This window comes from Poeciliopsis prolifica, unplaced genomic scaffold, assembly GCF_027474105.1.
Source record: "Poeciliopsis prolifica strain line A6 unplaced genomic scaffold, Auburn_PproV2 SCAFFOLD019, whole genome shotgun sequence".
Lineage (NCBI taxonomy): Eukaryota > Metazoa > Chordata > Actinopteri > Cyprinodontiformes > Poeciliidae > Poeciliopsis > Poeciliopsis prolifica.
In genome coordinates, this window is record NW_026562394.1 from 8647294 (window position 1) to 8674592 (window position 27299).

The 27299-nt window shown below is 44.6% G+C and overlaps 1 protein-coding gene across 11 annotated transcripts in view; it reads left to right on the top strand.

Moving 5' to 3' along the window:
• spns2 (SPNS lysolipid transporter 2, sphingosine-1-phosphate) overlaps positions 1 to 27299 on the top strand; it is a 70840-nt gene that overhangs the window by 497 nt on the left and 43044 nt on the right. For 8 of the 11 annotated variants that reach the window (XR_008606869.1, XM_055043544.1, XM_055043550.1 and 5 more), the window contains 3 exons: positions 2334 to 2563; positions 2690 to 2930; positions 22544 to 22609. Coding sequence is in view for 10 of the 11 variants with exons in the window: in XM_055043544.1 (XP_054899519.1) it covers positions 2696 to 2930; positions 22544 to 22609 (301 nt within the window). In the remaining variant the exon portion in view is untranslated. Of the gene's footprint in view, positions 1 to 2330; positions 2564 to 2689; positions 2931 to 22543; positions 22610 to 27299 lie in introns of all 11 variants that reach the window. The other 3 variants (XM_055043546.1, XM_055043548.1, XM_055043549.1) reach the window with 3 other exon arrangements.

Sequence of the window (27299 nt, forward strand, 5' to 3'; positions counted from 1 at the left end):
TGTTCACTCACTTGTAAGTTCAGGCATGGGATTGCTCCACTGGTGATAACCCTTGTGATATATATATATATATATATATATATATATATATATATATATATATATATATATTATATATATATATATATATATATATATATTATTATCATTCATGAAAGGAGTGGCGCTCCACATCATCACACTTCCTCCACCTAAAATCAATTTAAACTCAGCTACTGAACCCACAAATTTATGCTTCTTATCTAAAGGAGAGAAACAGGCTTTGCAATTTTATGAGATTTATTTCCCAAAAAAAAGAAAAAAGTCTACCAAGCACACGAACTTCTTCTTGCGCTTTATTTGCTTTGGTCTTTTTCAATAATGACATTAATCAATTCTAGTCAAAAAAAAAAAAAGAATTACTTAACGTTTTTGCTAGTTTTTTACCATCTTTCTCCAATGCGCAACAAATTGGGTTTTCGGCGGCAGTATTTCTTTCTCGACTCACTGACCCCGCTGCGTTTGTTGATCTGATCACTCTCTGCAGATGCTCTTATCTTTTGTGCAAACATCTTTGCAATGCGAGCTGTGCAGGAAATCCCACAGACAACCAGGATATTGAAGTTGATAGGCAGTCCTGATTCCACGAGTAAATTGGAAACATTGTGATAGGCTGGTTTTAACTCTGGACTCGTAGACCGACTCCACCCGTGGATGTAGCAGACATTAAAAAAAATAATAATTAAAAATGGGATGTTGATTTTAGCTTGAACATAAATGCAGGAATAGATAACATAATGGAGCCTCATTAAGGCATTCCTCAGACTGTCGTGAATGTCGCTGGGAAGATCTAAAAACGTCACCCAGAACGGGTTTTAAGAAAACTGCACGATGCTTAACACAGCAGTGAACTGGATGGTTTTCACAGGGGTTGTTTACAACCTTCTAATGGAGACCATAAAGAGCCTACTTGTCAGCTGTACTTGTCTGAGCAGAAAAAAACCCCAAACTCAGTTACTGCAGGCTTTAACCTGATGCTTCGCCGGTTCTTTTAGCATGTGCTAACACTTATTTACACGCGCCAGACGTGGATCCCAGCTTTTCATGGGGAAAGTAATCGTACATTAATGGGATTCCACGGTGCTTTTTACTGCTCTGTCCTAGATCTAGATGGAGGCTTCATTTTAATCCACTTTGTGACCCAGCAGTGATGTTTAGAGCGAAATGAGGAATGATCTCATCTCCCATCATCCCTGCCGCTCAGGAGGATCCGATCCCTTGTTTTTTATTTGGTGCTGCTAATGTGATCATATTCGCAAGTGGCTCTCTGATGTTTTGTTGGATTCTGCTAAAAGCAAGGCTTTGTAAGGTAAAATGTACAGGTGGACGTTTGTCCTATAGGAACATAGGAAGTCTATGTTCCTATAGGACAGTATAACACAGTCCAGTAATTTCTTTGCCTGCTCGTTCACCGAGTCTTTTGGACCATGTTGCACTATCAAAGTGGACTCAACCAACTGTGAGCTTTTCAGGGGTGTTTTTCATTAGGGGTGTTTTTCACCAAAATGCCGGTTCCACCTTGTAAAGGGGCAGATCAAATCAGAGAAAGCACCACTGCTAAGATACATATACAACTGTCATGATTTTTTTCCCCAGCGCCAACCGGTCCACAAATGGATCGGCCCGTTGGGAATCCTCCCGATTCTCCCTATTACCTACTCTGCCTTTGGTACAGGGGCCTTATTAAGGGCACTGGCCCCTGTTGGGCCCTCTCTAGTAATCAATATTACAAAAAAAATGGTTTTAGAGTGATTTTGTCAAATTTATTTTTTTTTTACTAAAATCGGTTTGACACGCTGTGGTATGACCTTGAACAGGTTGTTCATGCTAAGACAAATAAAGACCAAAAAAAAAAAAAAAAAGGGATTTTGGAATGGCCTAATCAAAGTCATTTCTAAAATGAAATCATCTTTTGAAAGCTGATTTTGCAGACCCAGATTTCTTTGTCTGATAAACACACAAAAACCAAACAAAAACACATGAACAGGCCAGGAAAGGGGCCCGAATGCAGTTTCACTGTAAGCACGTTTCTGATTTTAAGGCGTTTTTTTTGTGTGTGTGTGTGAAATCCTAATTTACCAAGTCCGCTGACACTTATGACCTCTTGCAGTGACCCCCAGTTATTCATCAGCCTGTTAATAAAAAGAAACATTTAAAAGAGGCATTTAAAAAAAACCGTCATTCAATTGTTTCTAGCGGAGGATAAAAAAAATTTAAATTTTTTTTTAAATACTTCCGGGTTGTTTCACGCTGCTGAGTAAAACCTCACCACTGTCACGCCGATGTCCCAGCAGCATCCCGGGGAATCAGGTGCAGCACCATCCGCAAAGCCAGATCGGGGGAGGAGTCATCAGAGCCGGTTCACACCCCTCCACTACAGCGACACACACACAGAGAGAGAGAGAGAAACTAAGGAGCGCTCAGCCGTCCGTCCACAGCCAGAAAAATATGATCCGGACACGATCCTGCGCTTCTCCCACGAAGACAACCTCTGATCTCAGCCGAACCCAGTGACCACCGCTCGGTGTTTGCTCTGCCCTGCTTGACAATTTTTTTTTTTAATTATTATTATTTTATTTCATTTTTTTTCCTTCACACCTTCTTCTTCTCTCACACTCTCCGCGTCTCTCCGCTGGATCTCCCGAGCCAGAAAGTCATGTGTGTGGAGAGCGACGGGTGCGAGATCGAGAGCAGCAGCGGCGGCACGGACGAGGTGCGCACGCTGTCGGGCAGCATGAGCCCCGGACTGAAGCCCAGCCCGGACCTGCACTCCTGCAAGCCGGGCCAGAAATTCTGCGCCGCGCTACTCCGGTGCCGCACGCCGGCCATCGCCGCGGGGATCCTGAGCTTTGGGAACGTCCTCAATTACATGGACAGATCCACGGTGGCCGGTAAGAGATCTGATTTATTACTTCTTTCAAAATAAATAAATAAATAAATAAATAGACACTTAGTATATGATATTGGGCTTGCATCAGGTTTCCCTTATGTGAAGGCAGTGGATTTTTTTTTATTTTTTAGTTTATTGGCTAGAGTGATTGCGCTCCAATTGGTCAGTGAGCGGCTCTCCGTGCGCAACCGGCTTCACCTCAGCGGAACAATGGGCCATCCCCTGTTTCGGTGCCTGTCTTGTGGCCGCAGAGTGGCTGATTGAATCAGACAGACACGCGTCCTCCTTATCGCCCAACAAAACGTCCGAGAGTAAAGATTTGTTTTCGTGACAAACGGGATGTCGGATGATTGAAAATCGATCAATTGAGGCGATCGGCTTCTCCGACCGCCCACGATCCCGACTGCATGCTTTCACACGGTCAGGAGCCGCTGTGTGTGGGTTCGTGTGTGTGTGTGTGTGTGTGTGTGTGTGTGTGTGTGGGCTCATCTTTCAGACCAGTTTCATCCGCCGGCAACACGACAGTAAATCATGATTCCCCGTTTGTTTCTTGGAGACATGAAAGACGATTTGATGCTTCTGTACATCCGGCCTGTCCTCCTCAAGTTTAGCGGATTTTCTTACTTTTGTAAGAGTTCAGAATGAACTTTTCACGCAGAGGAATTGTTTTGCCCTTGTCGGTCTAATTCACATCAGATTTCCCACTCGCTGCACGGACAGCGATTTGCTGATGTTGTTGGGTTGAATATTAATGTCTCTGATCAGTGGCGCTGAACGGGTTAAAAATACTGCTGCAGCACCAGTGCATGACTGTTCTGTGCAAAAGCACGCTCCCCTGGTTGAAGTGGAAACATATTATTCACTGACTTATTTACCGGAATTGTGTATCCATGGAATTAATTTACCACATTACACATTTATGTGGTGCCTTGAACCTTTTTGATGTTTTGTGATTCTTACAGCCATTTATAAACGCTGATGTGTTTGTTCAGATTCGATGCGATAGATACGACACGGACATTTAGAAATGAGATTTTTGGTCCTTTTCTCCTCACGGAATAGTTCCAGGCCAGTCAGATTGGGCGGAACGATGAATGTGAAGGACTAATTTTCATGCCTCGCCAGAGAGTTTCAATGGAACGGAGGTCTGAACTTTGACTGGGCCATCGTGACACGTGGATATGCTTTGGTGTAACCCCATTTCATTGTGACTCTGGCTGCATGTTCCAAATCCAGTGTAGCATCTAATCCTTCTTCCCCCCCCCGAAAAAACATTCCCACAGCATCATACTGCCACCACCGTAGAGGGGACGGTTTATTCGGGTTGACGTGCAGTGTTACTTTTCCAGCTTTGCATGTGAGTGAAAAATCATGATGTTTTTCCTCCCTTCACTAGATACCTCAGCGTGTTGGTAGTGTCAGCGGTGTCGAACTCATTTTCATTTTATTAAAATAAAGAAGGTCCAAACAAGTGTGGCAAAATGTATTGAAAAATCCCCTTTAACAAATGGTTAAAATAATAAGCATTTCTTTCTGCATTCAATGAAATAAAATAATATCAATTTTCACATTGTTGTCATTTGGAAGTGTACAGATGCAAACCGCTTTGATTTGATTGATAACATTTAAATACACAACTGTTGTCTTGAAGGTTTTGGTTTAGTTTTGTTCACTTGAACTGTGGTCGGGGGGCTCAAAAATCAAACAAGAAAAATCCACACAGAGGCCACAAATAGTCAAGTTTGACACTCTTGCTGTAATTGAAGGGTTTTTCCACTGTAGGGACTGGTAAAACCAAGAAACGTCAATCAGACACTCTGGAAAATCTGCACACTTTGAACAACTGCATGCCATCAGCTCGTCATCCCGAAGGCTTCGGGGTCCGGTCCATCAACCGAACCGAGCCTGAGCAAAGCGTCGGGCGTCTGGACGGTCATTTTATCGAGACGGTTTCAGCCGCGCCGGGAATGCAGTCTAATCTTAGGCTCTCTGAGCACCACTCAGTCACAGAAAAGAAAAACAAAACCCTCCTCAGTAAAGGATGAGTCACTGGCCACTCTACAGGAGCAAATTTGTCCTCCGATTTCCTTACACCTCCTCATGCTTTGATCAGAGGAAAGCCCTCATTAAGCCCCCAAAAGCATCATGAGCCCGCTTCTGTGGTGGAGGGGAAATCCCCCCCAGGACGTCAGCAGGGACGAGGAGGCGATGAGGGAAGAGCGGGAGCAGGGAGGAGGGCCAGGGTGGACAGGGGCGTGTCTAGATTTATTTTTCTCAGGAAGGCCAAGCAGTGGGACAAGGGTGGCGCTCTGAAAATGCAATTTCATCTAAATTAGACCTCTGACCCTGCTCCATTTTTGTTTAGGTTTTGTGAAGACGGAGGACGTTGCGCTCATGTCTCCTTCAGAGGTTTCTTATATGTCGTATTCTTCAGCAGTTCTTGGTGCAACGCCACCTCAGGCCAATAAGGGGGCGAAGACATTTTGGATCGTTTGACTTTGTGCATAGTGAAGGCGAACAGCAGCAGCTGAAAATGTAATAAATGTCGCAACATTGGTCCCCAATAGAACCGAGTCGATACCGGGCTAGCCTTATATTACAATCAACAGCAGGTCGAAGGTTGAACAACAAAACAATTTATTTACCCAAACAAAACACATGGATCTGTTAGCTACTATGCAGTAGATATGTTTGATACAGAGGCTCAGGCCAGTGGCTAACTTTAGCCTGTTTAGTTTAGCATAATTAAACTGCATGCAGCTCTTTATCAACTTAAAATGCAAGCAACTGTTTGCTTACTTCCTCTTCTTCTTTATGAAGAGTTTTTTAGTTTTTCTTGTGCTGTTGTCTGAGGCTGCTTAAACGTCACATACAGCTTGTCAGTGGGGCTGCAAGGAAATTAGCCGCTTGGCTATAATCTCCTGGATTTACATGTAAATATAAATTAATTTGCAATGTTTCACTTTTTTAACATGAACTTGAACCAAAAACAAATGTATTAATGGTGTCTGTAAGACAGCAAAAGGAGCATTGGTATTATAAAGCGCTCATATGATATGACAGCTCAGGTGGGGGTGACCAGGCAGGGTGGCCAATCAGACTTCAAGGGTGGCCGGTCCCCCCGCCGCACCTCCCCTCCCCTAGAGGTGGGGTGAAAGGGAGGTGGAGGAGATGATGGATGCAGCAACTTGGCCTTGTGCGGAGAGACCATGCGCAGTGCCGTGGGCCGGCCGTGGGGGTCACCGCCCAAACGCCGCCACCTGAACGCTTGCTGGAGCGTTTTCGCATTTTGCAAGGGCAGCAAGTGGATCCTGCCAACACACACAGAGCGACTAACGGCAGCCGCGTGTATCCAACAGCAGCTAATACACACAAAACATCATCTGTAGGATTTTCCCCTCCTCTTTAAGCGGTTTTTTTTTCTTTTTTCTGCAGCGTGAGCAGTGCTGCAGCAGTAATTAGCCGGCGAGAGCCAGCTCCAAACGGGCGCACGTGTGTGGCTTCGATTTCTTTTGTTTCTCCCGAACCTGCTTCCTACTACTTCTCTCCGGAGCAGGTACCCGGAGCACCAACCCCGACTCATAGATCTTAATGTCAATTAAGCAGGGATGAGTGCACACACACACACACACACGCACACACACACACACACACACACACGAAGACTCTCCAGTGCATTTCAAGAGTGGCTGAATGCATGATGGGACGTGTGAGGGGAGGGGCCGGCTGCTGCAGTGGCAAGCGGACGCTGAATGCTGGCAGAGCTGAACCAGAGTGATTTCCCTCACACACACACATCCCCATCATTACAACATCAGCGTCAAAAGGTCTTTGTACCAGCAGCCTTTAGTGTAGTGTGTGGGGATCACTGAAGCATTGTCACAGAGACACTCGGTGACCATTCTGGAGAGTACGGCCGTTCTGAGCCACAACAATGATGGGAAAATCGCACCTACCAGTGTTGGGCAGCGACGCCATGACTCCAATCTTTAGAGCTGCCGTCCGGAGTTTTCTGTGAACTCGGTTGAACTTGGTGGTTTAGGAACCACAAAAGAGTAAAGTCACAATGCCTATTTTTTTTCTTTCTTCTTTTTTTAAACCGGAGGTTGTTTTGAACTGGTTCTGGATAGATTTACTGCCAGTATGCTTTGTGTCGAGACTTTGGGACACACTTTATGAGGGAGGGGAGCAGCAGCTTCAAAACATTGCAATTATTTGAGAGTTAAGCTACTGCTTACCGAGGCTGGGAGATCTCAGCGTGGCGCTAGCGGGGAGAAAAACAAAATCTGCATAGCATTTGATCATAAATTCTGACAAATTACAGATTCCTGCAGAGCATCGTTTGACCTGCTCATCCCACCTACTTCTAACATGGCTTTCTGTGAGCTACAGGCTGCAAAGGCTTCAGATTTCCTCACTTTCCACTGGTTGCTGTTGTGGAGTTGGCATTGACGCAGAGATCTGGTTTTGCTCAGACACACTTACTGTAACGGGCCAAATCCAAGTGCGGACAGCTGCAAAAGAGACCACTGTTGGGTTTCAGAAACAGAGAAGGAGGCCAGGAATGAAAGCCACAAGCTCCGAGTCGGACGTCAGGCTCGGGTCGGACTGAGTGGGCGCTCTGGGTCGGGTCAAACAAGCCTGTGCAGAGGGGGCGTGTTACAGCCGAGATGAGGCAGAAACAGGAAAGTGTCTGGCGACGTCCGAGGTCAGTCGCTTCCTTTCTTGCCCCGTTTTCAAAATGCAAATGGTGAGGGAAAGGATGCAGTGGGAGCTGGCTCAGGCCTGCTCCCACTGCATCCCAAAAAAATCAGTTATGCTCCCAAAAAAATCAGTTATGAGTTATGGTGGCCCGGCTGGGTCACCTAAACGAAGCCCACAGTCTCGGCCCACAGCCACTTATATTCCTGTTGTCTAAGAGCTCCTCGGCTTAAAAGGGAGCACTGTGTGTTTAATTTAATTTGAGGTGGCTTTGAAACCTTAAATCCCGGAGTTGGTCCCTATAGCAGACAGTCCGGGCTCCTCGACAGCTTATCATAAAGCGGGGATTAGCTGCTTTTTTTCTTCTTCTTCTACTTCGGAGAATATGAGGACACAAGAGGCAGACGCGCTGCACTTAAAGTTATTTGCTGCTTAAGTAAATAAGCCCCGATGAGCGTTATGTCCCGCCGCCTCGCCTGCGTGCCGACCCGAGATGATGTTCTCGGGGTACCGACTGCTGCCTAGTCTGTGCTGGGAGGAAATATCGGGAAGTAGGAGATCAACACGTGTGCTGTCATGTTAAGACGAACTGCATCAGGAATACCTCCGAAATGCACAGTCGCACTCTAGGGGACGCGTGCCGGGACGTTGCATGTGAACCTGTGGCGTCTTAGCTTTAGACACAGATGTGCCGGCGGTTCTAATCCTCTTAAGACAAGCTCTTTTATAAGTGTACAAAAAAAAAAAATCAGTTATCTATCCTGCCTGACCGGCTAGTCAGATTCATTCCCATTACCTTCGTCCAGTTTAGTTTGTGCCTCCGAATAGTCGGCGTTTACGTCGGCCTGAGGCCTTCCTCTGCGTTGCCATTCTCACCTCGAGCTCAAAGAACCTCCATTAGCTTCTTCTCCACCTGGACTGACCCACATTTAGCTCTTCCTGACTGACTGGAGTTTCCCAGAGTGGTGAACAGAGGTGGGCGATATGGACTAGGAATTTTATTGCGATATTTTGTGGTAGTGTAGTGATAACAGTGAGGATCATGATTGAAAAAATGTATGTTAATTACAGCTGTTTCTGCACGGCACAGCATTCATACGCAAATATTGTTCCTGAGAAACAAAATGGGTTTCTTCAGGACGCCACTTACTTAAAAAAAAAAGTGTGACTATATCGCTACAGTAATATAAATGTATCATATTTTGTATTTATGCGTTGGTGGAGTAAGACATGGAAAAATAAGTAGCAAAAATTATATTGATCAGTTTTTTTTTTTTCTTAATTTAACACCAATAACAGATTTGTTTTTTCTGAAATTTCTTCTTTTTCACTATATAGGATTAACAATACGATAAATGCCGACCGCTAGTTTGTGTTGCACCAAACAAAATATTCAGTTTTGTTTTCCTCTGATCACACAACTCGGTCGCCCGGCTTGATTCAGACAGAGTTTTGTTTTGTTTTGAAGCGTTTCAATTTAACAGCTTCCCCTCCGTTTTAAAGTTTTTATTTGTTAAAAAAAAAAATCTTGATCATTGCAGAAGAAGGCAAGTTTGTAGGTGTAGTGTGACAAAAATGTAGAAAGATTCTTGTGCTCTCCCAGACTCCACTGCTGTAGCAGAGATCCCCAAGCGAGACTCTTCGTCTACTTTCAGTTCCACCGAGACCAAAGAAGAAGAGAAGTTAACGCGGCGTAGGAGTTCGTCAGGGAAATTTGTGAATAAATCAGATCGACTCTGATCCAAAAGTAGAAAATGATGCTTCTGTGTGACACCCCCGTTGTTTTTATTTTTTTCGCTGTGTGTGTGTGTCAGAATCACAGCAGATCGGATCCTCTCGGTAACACAAAGCTCGGAACGTCACAGAGGGCTTTTGGAAAAGTGTGAGAGTTTGCACCGGGCCCTGCTGGAGCTGCGTTGGGGGGGTTTCACCCGTCACTCGTTTCCCCAATTTCACCCTCTCTTGTTTTATAGCGTTCACATTAAAGTCCCTCCTCGCTCCCCGAACAACAGCTGAGACATTAAAAAGATGGAGGGGGGCCTCTAGTAATTTACTTTATAAGGTTGCCTTGCCCTGTTTGAAAGAAAGAAGAAAAGAAACTAAAATTTTCTTCGGCTATTTTTATTTTTTACTGTACTTAAATGCTTATTATTTTATTACCAACAGCAAAAAAACAAACAAAAAAAAAAAAAATCTAGGGCCACATTTGTTGAAGTAAAAGTCTTTAATACTGACACGACTTCCTACCAGTTGGACCTTTTCCAGACTGGTTTCCCACAGATATTCCTCTAAACTCGTAACCTAACGTGCCGCCACTGTGAGAAAACAGTCTGTGTGTTCCTTAGGCTCCGATTTAGCAGACGTCTGTAATAGTAACCAGTGGAATTAGGCAGAACTTCTCCCTGGGCCAGCGGAGACCCTTTCATGTGGCTGCTGCAGATTTTGCCATCAAGCAGAGGCGCTTTCCATCGCAGCGGCTTTTCACCCCTTGACCCCGGCTGCCATAAAAGCAGCGTTTCTTGGCTTCGCGGACGGTCACTTCAAGAGCTGCCGCTGCCGCCGCCCGCTGCCGCCGCCGCTGCCGTCATCACAGTTCTGAGGGGCTCGCTGCACGTTGCATCGTGTTAAGAGGACAGTTTTATCTGGCCTTGTTTGCGGAGCACGCAGCAGACTGACTGAGGGGCAAATGAGGCAAAAAATCCTTTTCAGCACAAAATAAGTTGCCACTGTTCCTCTTTGGTAATTCGAAGAGTCCCACTGGAGATGTTGACAGAGCTATATTAGCGTGTGCTAACACACCGCATACCAACAGCATGGATTCATCTGAGCAACCTCAGTGTTGTTGGTAACCGCAGGGCTTTGCGCATGCCGATTTGGTTCCTTGACTGCTTTTTAGAGGGATATTAATGCAAGACCACAAACAACCGTATGCGAGTGTGACGGCACCTCCTCTGTTCACACCACTGCATCCATTTACTAAATAATATAGGATGTTATGCTACTTTTAGCCTTTCAGTTTCAGTAGCTTTATGGAGCGTCCTGGTGCCAGGAGACGGACACAGAACTGCATACTTTAGCATTTTCTCCACCCGAAAAACGACCGCAGCGCGAGATTATCCCCAATTGTCTGTCGAAGAGGGCATTCTCAAATTTGGTCTTATTTAGGCTGAACTTAAAGCGGACCTGCTATGCAAAATTAACAAGTTGAATGTTTTTGTACTTTCATTTGGGCCTCTAGCGCTTCTACAAACAACACAAGTACTAAAACAACAACAACAAAAAAACACTCGGTCGGTTTTTGGCAAAAGGTTTTCTGGTGTCTGGAAAATGAGCTGTTTAAAAAAAACTCCTGACTTTTAAGACACTTTCGATGGCCTCTTTGCTGTCCAAGTGTTTGTTTTCGTTTGAATATTTAGATTTGATGTAGTTTGCGCTTCCTATTTCTGACGAGTCCACTTGTCAGCGCTTCCTCAAGTCCCCCACTGATCTCTGACATGTGAGGTAAGTGTCAGTCTGATAATCACTGACCTCTCCTTTGTCATGACAGGAGTGTGTGTGCGTGCGTGTGTGTGTTGATATAGAGAGAGGGAGGATGTGTTTCCTTTACTTTAAAAGAGTTTGCTTTAGGATTACAGCGTCTCAAATGATCACAGAGTATACACAGATCAATCCCTGAGGTTGTTTTTAAAACAAAAATCTCTAAGTACCGTCGGCGTGACACCACGAGCGAAGGCTGAGGGATTGTCAGTCATGTCCCAAGTTTACACTGCATCCCTCCCTTCCTGGGTCATTGTCTGCAAAGATTAGAGAGCTTTCCTGGAGAAAATGTCAAAATTGGCCTCTTCGTGCAGACGGGGAGATCGCAGGAAGGAAGCACGGCAGATTTGTTGGTCAGTTTGTTGATTTCGACATGATTTCCTAAACGAGCGGCTCATCCCTTCCTAAAAGATAAGAAAACGTTCTCTCCCTGGATTCCATCATTCTGCGCTGATAGTAGAAAAGATATCTTCTGGATTTTTGACATAACAATCCAGAAGGCGAGATATCTCTGATTATTACAGACGTCTGATATCTCCCTCTACACGGACTTTGTTTTTCTGTCCTCCAGCAGCCCTTGACATTCACATCTATTTCGACACAACAAGAGGACTTCTCTGCGTGGTGAAGGTCAGACTCAATGCTTCCCCCGAGCCCCGGGGTTCTGCTCAGACTGCTGATATGTGCGATGAAGGAATGGAAACGGCACACTGCGCAACCCGTGTTTGTATCCATGGGAACCCACGTAGCGAATATCGATCGACAGAGCAGCAGGTCAGGCTCCGCCCCGTCCCGAGATAAGCTGAAATTGAATTTTTCTGGGAAATCTTCAGGGTTTTTTTTAAATTTTTATTTCCGTCGAGGATGTGGGCTCTGATGTCGACCCTTCCTTGCAGTTCGAGTCGCGCCCAGCGGCTGTGAAGGCGGACCCACACAGCGCGGAGTAATATTAGCCCTCGGCTCCTGAAGGTCCTGACCGCTGCTGGAATAATATTTTTGAAGTGTGTATTCACGGCGGCTCCTATATTTGAGAAAGCCTTCAGTCCTGGAAGCAAAATTTAATCTTTTCCTCAATTAGAGCCAAAGCTGGAGCTCAGCAGGGGGCGGGGGGAAGGAGCCGTAAATCCCCATACATATCCATCCGTCAAAACATGAATAATCTCCTGTTTGTTTTTGGGCCTCGTCACATATTTCATCATCAGCTATTGTTTTGACTCGATGCGTCGGCGTCTGTCATGTTGTCGGCAGGATTTTCATTGCCCCGCTCAGCGCACGTCTCGGTTCGGAAGAAGCGGGTCTGAATGAGGCCGCTGACCTCTGTCAGAGTCTCAGATCTTCCTGTTAATGGCCAGGGGTCAAAGGTGGGCTCGCGCTCGCGCAGATGCACTTAAAGCGCCGGCTCTGTTTTTTTTCTGTCTTGTCGTCGATTTCAGGTCCCAAGACATTTGAGTTGTCGACAACAACAACAACAACAAAAAAACAGGTTGCTGTGCACACACATCAAAAACACCAAGTTACCTTTTCAATCCAAAACACTGCAGGAACCACATATGTCATCACCTTTTAACTGAGGTCATTGTTGCACTCTGTATTCACAAATATAATGGAATTTTATTTGACAGCAACAACAGAAGAGCAGGAATCCCCTCCCAACGTTTCATGTGTTTAGTTAATCCCACTGACTGACATGTGCTTGCTAATCGAGGATTACCTGAGGGTAGCTGTAGCTATCCGAGTTATTCTTGAGGGAAGATGGTGCGGTTTGAGAGACACAAAAAGAAAAGGGGTGGGAAAAAAAGTTGCCCTGAGGTGTTTTCCCACGCCAGGAGGAATTTACTTCGCTTACACACCCTACGTTTGCGTTTAGGCAAGACAGAAATGTTGGCGGTGGAAAGGAAAGCATCCTAATCAATAATCACGTAAATCTAAGAAACGACTAATCAGGTGAGACTTCAAAATCTCACCTGATTAGAAATATCAGAGATATGACCTCTAAAGCTCTGAGTCGCTTCAACAATAAATACAGAACAAAAGATTCCCTTCACCATCTTTCTCCTCGTACTTCTAAAGTAAATTAATGAAAGGTTATTCAAAGTTTCTATGTGGATAAGAGAATACAAAATCATCATACTACTTACTAATGGTGTAGAAGCATTTGGACCTTTTCAGCCTTGTTATTCTTCACGGCTAAAGTGTGGCAATTATCCCGAGGAGGGAAAAAAAGACACTTTGTGCCACTAAAAAGCTCAATTGAGCTGAAAATGCTAAACAGAATCCATTTTGAGCCTGTTGTGCTTTGCGGGCTCCTGTAGAAGATCCCCAAAAAGACAGGCTCAAGTTGTGGTCAAATCAAGTGGAGGAGCTAAATAGTTGAGTCTGGTTGGACATAAAGTCTTTCGTATCTTACGCAGCTGCCTAAAACATCCCAGCCAGTCGCGGCACACGAGAGCTAACGCCAACGGCGACTCTGAAAGGATGACTGTATTTAGCCAGCTATTATTTAAATAACCGTGTTCATCTGCTTTATTGCAGAGAGAGCGGTGCTTCTTCTAATAATTAAGCCTGCCTCGTGGAAACAGATAGCACGAAACGCGCGTGCTGTCAAAGACGCTCTCCGGGAGCAGGATGTTTCAGTCGCTGCTGGAGTGAAACCAGAGGAGAAATGAAATCTCATTAAAAACACTACATAATGACTTTAATCCTCTGCACCGTTATGTAAAAAGCAGTGGGATTACTGACAAACACACACATGTGCTGACGCTGGCTGTGCGCTCGATGCTAGCATGTGCGCGGACAGGCTCGGCCCGCCTTGTTCGGCCAAGGTAGCTGATGCAGGTTAAATATGCAGAATAGTTTTATTTATTGTCTTGAAGGACTTATTAGGGAAATTTGAGAATAACTGATGGTTATATGGGTCAGATTATCATCTTACCCAGATGTTGTGGTTTGTTTTGCAAATGTTGACATGCCTCTCCCTCAAATGGCCTATACTCACAAGTATTCTTGCAATATAGGCTAATAAATAAGCCTATGGAGGCTTAGACTTCAGTTTATTTGCCTCTAAACTGGATATAAATCCCATTTTCTGGGTGCTGATGCAAACTTGACCGCACTGCCGCTTCTCTGATGTGTCGATCCACCCTCCATTTGGTGCCTCTTTCTCTCTCTCTCCCCAATGATTATCTCCGGTTAATGTGTCCAGGCCTGAAGAATCCTCCCTAAATAACCTTCCTTCAGATCCACGTTTAAGGTCGGGTTCAGCTGCCGCTCAGTATTCCTGGGAGACGCCGGTGCGAACGAGCGAAGCTCATGGTTATGCCGGCGCAATCAGAGAGTCCCATCACATCTCAAATACCTTTGCTTCGCTTCACCGCATTTCTATCCTAAACATCTAATGCATTATCTCACCCGAACAAGCCGGGCTGTAGCACCCTGGATGTATTATTGATGAGCAATAGGTTCGGTCTGCTCCCGTCGATGCTTTACGGCAAATCCACAACAGCACTATCAAATATTTAGCATGGATTGGCAGGGACTAACGCAACGCTGCCCCTGAGCTGAGCGCAAGCTTTTGATTAGTGATGGAAAATTAGTTGGACAAACGAAAAGAGCCATTAATTGAAGCGGTAAGTCTGGTAAAGCCAGAAGCCTTCAAATCGATTTCGCGTGATGACAAAGGTCGGCACAGCTTGGTTGCTGCAATAGCCGCTTGTCTTTGGAAAAAGGTTTTCAGATAAATAGATCATGATTTAAAGTTGGGGTTTTTTCTGAAGCTCTAGGTTTCATCAGTGAATTAGTAGAATGAAAAATGACTCAAGAGTTATGATGAGTCTTAGCTGGAGGATCGCGATGCAGTGTTATACCCCAAGAATCAAAATACATTCCAGCGTTCAGGAGTTATGACAGCTGAAACGGCCTCAGGCTAGAAGAATATAGATCATTGTGGGCTTTTGCGTTGATACATGTCTGGTCGTGTTCATGACATTTGTTTCGTGTACACTTTATTATCTCCTCTTCCTGAAGATATGTAAACATGTGGAAATCAAGAACAACCAGAATGTGCAGCAACTTCCGCCCTCAGGCAACGAGGCTGCTGGATGCACTGTTAGTCATCAAAACAAGTGACACTTGGATGCAAGACGCACCTGACCTGGACTGACATCAGTTTGGTTTGACTTTATCAAAGGATTTGCACTGTTAGCTTTCGTTCTGCTGTTTTAAGTTGAAATGTACAGTTTTATATTTAGAGTTCAGACCAGGGCAACGGGAGATATTTCTAAGCGGCTGAATTTGTCATGTAATTACAGGGGGCCGCATTAGGTAAAATCGACATATTATAATGATATTACCTCATCAAAAACACACCTGGCCTTGATTCTCTGATGCATGTTTGAGAAATCCTTTATGTCTCCCGTGGCAACCATTCAGATGTGCAAAACACCTGGTCGGGCCTCGCTTTGGGCTTTGGGAGCTGCAGTTAACTCACCCCACTTCGCTCCTTCAGACTAGCCAGCAGCAATTAGCAAACACTTGGTGAAACTGTGCATCATACTGAGCTCATTGTAGGAGCTACATTGTTAACAGAGGAGCGATGTGAAGACTTCCTGAAGGTAGATTTTCAGAAAGAGACAGAGTTCTTAAAGCAACAGAGCCCCAATTTCAAGGCCTTAAATTATATTTATGTCTGATATATACAGCATTTTTATAACAGCTGACGTTAACCTAGTCACTTGATGGTGCTATAAAGGGACAAGTTTGCTTCTTTAAGCCAGTTGAGCAGCAGTGTGCAGCAAAAGGTGACAGAGGAGAAAACTCTTAGTTTTTCTGGCATTTTCTCCAACATCTCCCGAAAAGGAGAAGAACATTCTGATGCAAAACTAAAGCTACGTACACCTTGGTATGTAACCCTGGGCCCTGATACGGTTGCTCAGCAACTGGCGATCAGCCGGGGACTTTTCATCTAAAATAATGCAACAGCTTTGTTTTCCTCCGTCCACGCTCACTTCCCAGCAAGTCCCGAGACTCGTTCCCACCTCTGGCTGCAGACAGAGGGGGAATCCATCCTCTTGCATGAACTCTGGAGCCCTCCCATGCGGACGGCTGCGTTTCCCAGACATCTGCAGCACGTTTCCTTTCTGTGTGGCAGGCGAAGGAAGTGGAATGGAAAAAACTGCTCCCTCCTCCCTCTGTAGCCACATGGCAAAGGGAGGAGAGCAGTCGGTCAGGAGCCCGCCGGCCGCAGTCGGGCATATTTGTGGTCGGCTTTCTCCTCGACTTCAGTCTGAAGCCTCGGGCCTGCCTCCGCTCTCTCCTTCTCAGGCGCTGGAATCGCTTCCCTACCAAAAAAAAACAACAACAAAACAAAACAAAAAAAAAAGCAGTCCGGGTTTACAATCAGAAAGGCAGCGCTTTCTCCTCACTCATTATGTTTACCCTGCCGACTTCCCTGCCAGGCTCTATTTATACTGTCGGGGTCGACTCAGGAAGAGAAGGGAGCACCCCCTTTTCTAGCAGGAGAGGATTTGGCCCACATCAGCAGGAGCGGTTCAACCGCTGCTCGGCTCTCTCCGGCCAGAATGAATGACTTCCATCCATCTGCTTGTGAAACCAGGAGGGAAAAGGGGGGAACAATCAGACATATACACCAAACAATGGAACTAACAATAAAAAAAGAGCTTTGAGGGAAACAAAGGCAGACTCTATGTAGCCGCTGAGTCCTATCAGGGTCTCTCTCTTACACTGGATTCTCCTCTTGCTCTTAGCCTAGTTTCCCTGAACAGAAATAGACGCAATAGAAGCTGCAGATCCCGGCATGTCCCTCCTGGGGGGTGGAGGGGGATTTGGAAATGAAACCTGCCCTCTCTCCAGCTTCTGGAGGGCCTGTCTGCGTGTCGGTCTGGGTTGGCCGTGTTTGTTGTCTCGTGCCTCCATTTGGATTTATTTCGCCGCCCGACACCACCACCTCCTCCACCCCGGCAGTAAATCAACAGTTTGGGTCGCAGTCACAAAACGTACTATTCATATCTCCGAATGATCGGCGACCATTCTTTTTTTTTTTTTTTTTTTTTTTGCGCTGAATGTGCCACTTGTGGCGCGGGCAGCGCGCGGCGATTTGAGCCATTTATCCTCCAGCTCTGCCGCTCATAAAGACGCTTTATGAGCGGGTGGAATCAGCGCGAGCCGCCCGGCCTCCTCGCTGCGTTTTAACTGCGACGTGCCGCCTCTGCGCACGCACGCGCACACGCGAGTGCTCGGCTCTCGCGCCAATCGTTTCGTGAAAGAGGGCTTTTGGTGTTCACGGGAGACGTGAACCTGACGTCACAAAATAGGCCAACGGGAGCAGTTTGAACGCCTCGTGAGTAGTTTTTTTACTGTTTCATCTTCAGTCTGAGCCGCGGAGTGGGAGGCGCGCGAGGGGAAGGGAGTGGCGCTGAGCACCTTGAATGAAGGCAGCAGCAGTAGCAGCAGCAGGTGTTTGCGTGAGCCGTCAGGAAGAGCCGCATTCCTGGGATGTTTCCCCTCTTGCTTTCGGCGTCGCACTGCGCACACAAAGCTCACACTGCGAAGCCGTTTGGATTTTGCTCTTTTTTTTTTCTTCACGCTTTGTCACGTCACACTGTCGGAAACTTCAAGGTGTTTTAGGAAGCAGGTGCACTGAAGTTGGACAGTGTGGCCTGCGGCATGAAGACCAGCAGGTCAGAGAGAACGATGTATTTTTGAAGCCCCAATAACCAACCTGCATTGGCGCATGCACCTCATGCACATTTTGCATGACGTGCACTTTATGCGACCAATATGGAGCCATTTGCCACCATCCAACAATTTGTGTACCTGCAAATAATTACGAAATATTAGCATTCTGTGATTTAGTGAGTAAGAGGTTTTTTCTTTTATTTTTTTTTCTTTTCTAGAATAGGGCACCAAAACTGGCTCCAGCCCTTGGGCCCTCGTTTTTTAAAATCCGGCCGTGATGGCAGCCTATTAGAAGAAAGCCTTCATAAATAAGAAGTCACAAAACGGGTTTAGGACATGGATGAGATGTTGAAGAAGATTCCTCTGTTCAGATTAAAGATCATTTTTATTTTATTTTACAATGAAGCCGATTGTGTTCAGGCTTCACCAAATATATATTTAGATCAAATCTTTGCAATGTACTTGAATGGCCCAGTCAAAGTCCAGACGATCAGTGGAAAGAGTTGAAGACTGATGTTCACAGATCCAACAGCTTGTATAATCTGACTGAGTTTGAGCTACTTTTCTTTTTTTTTAATATAACCCTTATTTCACCAGGATACAAAAACTGATTTGGCTTCGGTGCAACAAATTGCAGTAAAGGTGCAGTAACAGAGTTTCGACTATTTGCCGAATGCAAATCCACACCGCACTTTTCAGATCTTTGAATAGAGGACAATTTGAAAACCTTTCACTTTACAATTATGTAAAGTCCTCTTTTGCCAAATACAATGTAAAAATACATAGAGGTTGCTGTATGCAGCGTGACAAAATGAAACAAAATGTGAAAGGGATAAATACTTTTACAAGGTTAGATATGAGACGTTTAAGGAACGAAGCCACACTGGAAATATCAATTCTTTTTTTTTTTTTTTTTTTGCATCGCTCTGAGATTTTCTACCATCAAATGTTGCACATCCACCTGAGTTCTCATAAACTCAGTTTAGCTATTAAAAAAAAAAAAAAAAAAAAACTGCCTTCCTTTCTCTTGACCTTTATCTCCTTCAGCTCACATACACCATCGTCATGGCAACTGAACTGCAGCAGCGCTGCTGGGCTTCAACAGAGGTTGAAGCAGCGAATAAAGATCAAGATCCACTGAAAGGCTGCAGGGCGGATCGGGGCAGAAACTGATCATCAGGAGAACCAGTTGAATGTGAAGTAGTGGAAACACGGCAGACGGCGTTGACGTGCTACACGCAGTCTCTGCTGCTTCTCTGTAATCCCCCACAGATTAACTCACTTCACTGCACGGCCCATTGCACTTGAAACTCATGCAACCCACTGGACGGCTTTAATCTGCCTTCCATCTTTTTTTGTTGTTGTTGTTGCGTTTTGTTTTCTTTTTATCAGTTGCTCAACAGTTACTCTCACGGTTTCTGTCCTTCTCATGTTACGGTCACCGCTTTTTTTGGGGTGGAGGGCGGTTTAGTGGTTGTAGCCGCTCTGCTCAGTTCAGTCTACAACTCCAGATCTGCACTCGGTGTCAGGGTGAGGAACACACCGCCTGCTGTGTTAACTCTTTTTTTTTTTTGAGTAATTGCCTGGTAATTGTGCTGTAAGAACTGGCTGGGTGTGGCTCAGACGAACCCACACCGTGTCCAGGAGGGACGCTCCACCATCTGGTGCAGGAATCCTCATCACAGCAGATGTATGGGTGTGTGTGTGGAGAGGGGAGGTGTAGCAGTAATAGGGTGAGGAGGTGGGCTAACAGTCAAGGCTAATTACTGTACAGCTGTAGTTTTACACTTTTGGTGCTGTTTGACAGGGTGGACAGAGACCATGTTGCAGCTACTGCGTCTGCAGCGGGCGTGTCGGTGAAGCCACATTTGTCAGTAAAATACTGCATAGCTGGTATTTTAATCTTTTTTTAAATTTATTTATTGTTTCATTAAGGCACTCTTTTGCAGTCGCATCATAATTTCAGGAATCATGAGCGCAGTATTTAGTCACACATGTTGGGGATTTCCCCCATGTTTGCCCAAAAACATGTTTTATTTGTTGTTTTGTATTTGTTGCTCGACTGTTCTTCTGGCTTTCCAGCATGAGAACGGTGCCGCAAACCCACATGTGTGTTTCATTAGCATGTTATCGAAAGTTTAGTGAGTAGATTCACTCACACACTGTAGCTATAACTGGAACACTATTGGATCCTTGACTCCACTTGAATTCATATTTATTAGTCTTTACAACTGTGCAGTTTTTTCTAAAACATTGCTAACTCTTCAGGAAGCATTCAAAGTCACATTAAGTCCTTCTAAAGCCTCGCCTTTTTAGCAGACACCACACCTCAGACACAGCGAAGCCATCGTCTGATTCTTTGCGTTAACAGTGAGCGATGTGTTCCACCGAAACCCAAAAGAGCAAACTTAAGGCGAGTTATTGCCTTAAGTTATTGCGAGTTACTGTATACCTGAAATGTGCTTCCTGCACTGTAGGAATGTCAAGCTGCTGATCTGACTCAGATCACTGGTATGTGCACCTGCAACCTGCTTCCCACCGCCTCCCTCCGTTGTCAGGGATGCGGTGCCGGTTGTGGTCAGTGGACTTTCTGTTCTTGTTGATAAAGTAGACTCTCTCTCACTCTTTCCCCCCCCCGAGATAACGAAGGACAGAAAGTCTTTCCAGAGATTCAGCTGGCCTGCAAGCGACCGGGTTTGCTTGGCGATGGTGTGCGCAGCAGACAAGCTTTTCAGGGTGTTATTTATGTATTTTTTTATCCTTTTTCATGAGCCATGTTGCAATCCTAAAGCCGGTCTGCCAGCTGCTCTGCCAAGCACATCACTCTTTATTTGGACTGCTGGAATTTACAGCTTAGATAGTACTCTTGCTTGCTTTCTATCCTGATGAAAAAAATTAATATATGAAACTTTCAAGCTGGTGCTCTTAGGAGAAGCAACATTTGTTGCTTCTTGTTTCCTGACGCTTCAACTTTCACGGCAGCCATACAGAAATCTTCCCTAACTCTGATTTTATCTCTTTCCTGATTGCGATCTTCAGATGTTTATGACGTGTTAAAAGACTTGAGACCTTTTTTTCCCCCTGCATACCTGTAATCAACACAAACAAGTCATAATGCTGTGATGTGCAGATATTCAGCACTTTTCATCTGCACCCTGCCCCGAGAGTTTGCCAAGCGCGGGGTGCCGTTCACTTCATTAAAACGTCGGTGCAGTTTTTCTTTTTTGAATCTTGGGTTACAGTAAAAGGACTAAAATGTCTTCAAAGGCCCGATGGTTTCTCTCATGCCAGTGTGATGTTTAATTACTTCTGCATGTTTGTGTGACTGACGAGGGCCACCAGATCCACGAACCGCATGCAGTCTGTTTCACTGTCATCAAATAAAACTAAAAACGTTTTAGAAAACTTGTCCTGCTTTCCTGAGTTGTTTACATGAGTCAGAGAGAGTTTAATGACGTAGAAAGTGTGTGTGTGTGTGTGCTGGGAGATTTTATGGCAGAAAAAGTGGTTTGGGAGTTCAAAATGTTCAAATATAACAGCTTGTATGTTTAGAGCTTTTTGCTTAAAGGGGAAACGTTGGATATGCACAAATTTTTCTGTGATTTGTTTTTGGTGAAACTCAACAGATCATTCAGTAGCAGTGGTGTACCAAACGTCACTATTTCAATGTCGTCGATGAATAACTCCTGCATCGCCTTATTTAACGCAGTAGTGTACATTGTTTTGTTGACAAATGAGTGCACTGATGCTGTAGAAGTGCAGATGAAGAATCTATGCTGTAGAGAATCGCAATTCCTACTCCTATAACTTCTGAAAAATCGATCCTACATCTTTGCCGCTCCTATTTGCGAGTTTACTGCATATGGTATTCAGCATCCACTCAGCCAGTATATAATGACATCTCACCTACTGTGTGTATTTTGACTGGTTCTTTGATATTTTCCTATTAGAGAAAACACCAGGCAGCTAGGCTAACCTAACACTCGTAAATTAAGTTACAGAATTTTATGCATGAGCCTGTTTTTACTGTAAACTGATGAAATTTGATACAGTCTAGAACCTTAGAGAATAGCTTTAAACAAAGGCGCTATTTGTTTACAGTCTTTTTCGCTTGTCTACCACAAAGTACAAACATAGAAAAAAAAAATTGAATTAAGAATTGTTTCTGAATCGAATAGTGACCTTACGAAATGGAATCAAATATTTAGGCACTGAAAGATTTCTATTTTTACCCAGAAATATTCTTAATCTCATGCAAGACTATGCAAACACCAGGAGGACTTTCAATGGGATTCAGAGCAGTGGGCTCTTAATTTTTCCAGAGCTGTTGGTAAAGAGACAAAAATGGGATGTTTTCTACTCTAAATAGGAGATTTCACACTTATTACCTCACATAGATAAATGTTCTTAAGTACCATGAAGTAGAGACTTCACTGGTTGGTCTTCTTTAAGCTCAGCACTGTACGGCAGCCTGCAGCACAAAAGAAAAAATCCATTCCTCTTCATGGATTATAGCTGGATGACAGCCTCTTGATAAAGTCCTTAGCTTTCAAAAGTCACAAAACCCTTCCATAAAGCCAGACAGGATTGTGCTGTTAGTCTGATCAACTTCAGTGGTCGTGATTAAGTGTCTCAATGCGCCTCGAAACCACATTTATGTTTTCTTCTTGTCCCCGTGTGCAGGCGTTCTGCTCGACATCCAGCGGCACTATGAGGTATCTGACAGCGGAGCCGGCTTGTTGCAAACAGGTAATTCTCCTTTAATCCCTTAATTACACATGAGAAGAAAAACAGTGGCTCCAATCCTGAACGCATATCTCTGTGATTACTGTAATTACTGCAGTAGTGTCATTTTTAAAAGAATGGGACAATGAACAAGTGTTTGAACTCCAAATCTTTGGCTTTGATCTCAGCCTATAAAAATTATTTGTGTATTAACGCAGATCCAGCAGCTACGTTTTCACTTTTTTAATCGGAAACTCAAATAAATTTGTTGGATGCCAACTTTACAGACGTTTTAAAGAGAAAACATTTTACCAGAGATGCAAAAATTAGAAGTTGACATTTAAAATTAATGTTAAGGCCAATAATAAACATAGAACAAAGATAAAAGAATGACCAAATGCTTTCTATAGCATCTTATATTGGGAATTAGTACAGCTAGCATAGCTAAAGCATCAATTTCTATACATATTCCCTAAAGAAGGAGGACTCTAAGATTTCTTAAACATTTCCAAATTAATTTTTCATTCTTTGATTTGTGACAAAGGTTAAAAATTAAATGTTATGAATAAAATACAGTCTTTACACTGATTGAATGAATGGCAGACATATCTCACTTTTCCATAAAAACACATTTTCTTTTAAATAACGTTCTTCTTTCATTTTTAAATACCCCACTGATGCAAAAAAGCTCCTTCAGTCAGGAACAACTTCCACACTGAAGAGTGGTGTTGACATGCTAGCAAGGCATGGCGCATTCATTGTTCAAAAAAGGCTAGATTGTTGAAGTTCTGACCGTTCAGTTTTGGATTCAAAATGTACATGATTTCAAGACTTCTTACATGCACAAACATATAAAGTTTTGAAGCACATGTCATCCTCAGCTGACTCCTGGAACTATTCGCTGGACTGAAAATGAAGCTCTTTGTGTTTTTGCTCTTGCACCACTGGATCCCATCGTAACTCAAGCGACAGACTTGTGGTAGAAGCGTTTCCTCCCGGCAGCGTCAGTGCGGCAGAGAGGAAAACACGGCTCCAGTATGCGCGCTTCCAGAGTCTGACGACTCCGGTTTGGGGCAGGGCTTCCTGTGCCATTCCGAACCCCAAAATAAATCCATCTTCTAAGGAGATACCGTCCAAAGCCCTCTTTTTGGAGGACAGGACCTCGTCTTGTCTCTGCCTGTGTACTCAGGCTCGGCCAAACACCGGGGGCACCTCTCCGCACACAACGTGCCATTGAGGACAAGCAGGCAGGTTTAGGTTTGAGGCAGGGAAAGAATACAGTCCAGTGTTTCACTCCACTTCACTTGGCGTTCCTAAACTCACTTTGGTTGAACGGCGGGTTAGGGATAAAAATATCCAGCAGGAAAAGTAAAGTGTTTTCACTGAATTAGGCACTTGTTAACCCTCTAAATCTCATTTACACCTACAGTAATCTGGTTTTACTTGATCCTTTGTGTATTTTGTACTTTCCACTCCTCATGTGAACTTGCGGCAATTGCCCTGAGTGGCAGAAAGTTTTCTGTCTGCTCTGGGCCTGCTCCAGCCTCTGCATTTGTATGGGAGAAACCAGAAATTATGAAGGGTGTTTTGTTTTCATTGGCTTGTTATGTCTGCTGTGCTCAGACCCACATTTGCAGAGGCTCAAGCACATTTGTGTTTGTTGACTTGCAGAGACAGCTAATTTATCCCCTATACCTTTAAAGTGAATGAAAGGTCTCCATAAACCCAAGCTTAGAGTTTCAGTCACACTGTGACGAGGCTCTATCTGTTTTGCTCTGGACTCCACTTGGCCCCTGATACCCGGGTGACCCTTTTCTCACACCAGAATGAGAAATTGTGCTTGTCGGGGCCTTGAGCTGTGAGAGCTGGGTGGGTGCAGACCCTGAACTTAGGTGCGAAGAAGAGGTTTGGAGGCTGATGTAATGCTGGTCCTGGAAACGAGCGAGTCTCAGCTCGATGTGTGGACATGGATGTTTACATTTTGCACATCCGGCGTTCCCCACCCCCAGCTTCCTTCTTCAGCGGGAACAATCCCCGCCTCTGTGAGCACCTGGCTGGTTCTGCCTTTCCTCCATCCTCTCTGGCCCGGCAGCTCGGCTCCACCTGGGAACGCAAACTGCAGACGTAGGTGTTTTGCAGGCGGTGGGTGTTGTCTCTCAGCAGAGGTTGTTACTCATTCGCTGCTGCCAGGTCAAACTCACCACACACCGCAAGTCACAGACTAAGCTAACAGCTGAGTGAGAGTCACTTAACGTGCTGAAGGAAGAATTTTTTTCTTTTTTACAATCTTTGGGTTTTCTTTAGACTGCAAAAAAATTTCTTTGTGTCAAGGTCAATGGCAAGTTGCTTTGGGGAATACCATCTCGACCACACAGCAGAGTTGCTTCTTAGGCCTGCATGTCAATAAATCCAGATAAACCAACTCCGAACTCTTTAAATTTCTTTATAGACACAAACATCTTATTATTTCTGTGTGATTTATCGAGCACATGACAATGAGATCTTCTATGTCTCTAGTCAGGTCTTTATAAAAATGAATATTTCTGCCACATTGATTAAAAGAATAATATGGTACACACAGGATCACTTCAGAAAAGCTTTCATCCACAGAAACACGCACATTGTTTTAAACATGCCAAACACCTAGGGGGCAGTGTAGCGCAGTACTAAAACCTACGTCAACCAATCAGATTGCGATAAAGCAACCAGGACTTCCTGTTAGGAATTAAACATTGTGCCAAATAATGATGTGGGATATCGTTATTTGTTGCAGATGAAAATACAATCAACTTTGACAAAGAAAACCAAAATTTAACCTCCTTAGCATGATGCCCCCATGCTAAGGAGCTTCAAATTGATTGGTAAACGATTTTAAGATAAAATATTAAGAAGCATGCATTATATTTTTAACACTTAATAATTACACATCACTTTGTGTGTTCTGTCATGTAAAATCCCCACATAATACAGTGAAACCTGTGGACCGAGGGTTGTAAAAATATTAATGATAATAATAAAAACAATTCTCTACAATCTCTCCCCAACAGCGCTGACCTGAATGTTTTTGTTTTGTTTCTTTAATTATTGTTTTGCCATGTGTTGTGTTAACCCCGTGTTTACACACTCGGGAACAACACAAGGAAAATACCCTGTAGCCTCTGCAGTGCAATTTGGCAACACAGATGCTTCCAAAAGCAGCTTACGCAACAGAAACCGACGAGGTGCGTGCTCACCTATACCGAGCACGCACGCATTTTGTGCACATATGTCCTTCCAGACCCATAAAGCTCTCAGGAGCTGAGAGGTTGATGAGCTCAAAGCTGTCAGAGCAGAGGGGCGCTCGTTGAACTCGGAGGGTTTGGGCCCGACCAGCCGACGGAGCCCTTCAGACCTGAATTGAGCGTGCTGCTGAAATATGGAACGGTTTCTGTGTGTGTGTGTGTGTGAGTGTGTGTGTGTGTGTGTGTGGCCCTCAGGCAGAGGCTATCTGAAGTAACTGTGTCTCACACAGCTGTGGAGAGGACAGGCCCAAGGGTGCAGAGGGTATGGAAGGTTAATGGAAGAAAGGAGAGGGGGTTTCACCTGCATGGTGTTGCCTTCCATCAAGGGGGGAGTTTGACTCCTTTTGTGAGGAATACTGAGAAATCTGAGAGAACATTTTTTCACCCCCTCCTGGTAGCATACTGCGCTTATTGTGTCCAAGCGCTTTGAGGCAAACTACAAAAGTTAATGAGTTGAATTATCTCTCATAATGGAAGCTGGCATGGTAATTACACCTCCCTGGTTTAGCATGGAGACGGTTATTGGGGTCAGCGTGGCTGGATATACAGTGGGCGAGGCAGCTTAATCAGGGAAACAGCTCACAGACCGAGTGCGCCGTCTTCCCTGCGTGGCCAACCTACCTTGTCTGAAACACGATACCAGCACACACACAGAGAGACACGCAAACACACACGGACTCTACCCCGGTCTTGACAGGGTGTCAGTCTGCCGCAGCCGGCTAGAGACGTGAGAAATGAGGCCACAGCCACCGTGTGAGACTAATGGCCTCGGCTCGGCACACACATCCCAACATGTCACAGTTGTCTGCGTGAAGAATCCGAGCGCACGCTACTAGCAGGAGGAGGTGAAGCACACCGTTTATTTAATAGGCCAAAGAACAAAGGGTGTTGATGTAAGACACAAAAAGCCAGAGTGGCATGTGATGAAAAATGTCAAATTAACAGGAAAAAGCTGTCACCCCTGCCCTGGTATTTACTATATTTTCCATTCAAAAATGCTGTAATAACTATGCCGTACCAGAAACAACAACGATGTTGCCCATAGCAAGATGAATCCAGTAGAAGATCCCGATTGTAGCTCTGTTCAGCAGTTTAAACCTGCAAACTCTCAACACCACACTAAATCCCAGCAACCTGAAGCCCTTTTCTATTTATTAATAATAACACAGGTGTACAAAACAGAAAAACTCATCAGTGTGGCTGGCACAGATGCTGTAAATGTCCAGTCTATAGAGCCATTTTGTTTTGGCATAGCATATCCCAGCATGTACAGTGAACTGGTTGGCAGAAAATCTGCTTATAAGTATTTCTGCACACAGAAATCTAAAGCTTTATCCACAGTTCCTAGACCTGGCCAATTCAAAGCTGAGCTTACCCGATTAGGCACACGTTTTCCCAGCAGCTCGCTGCCATCAGCTGGACACGCTCAGATG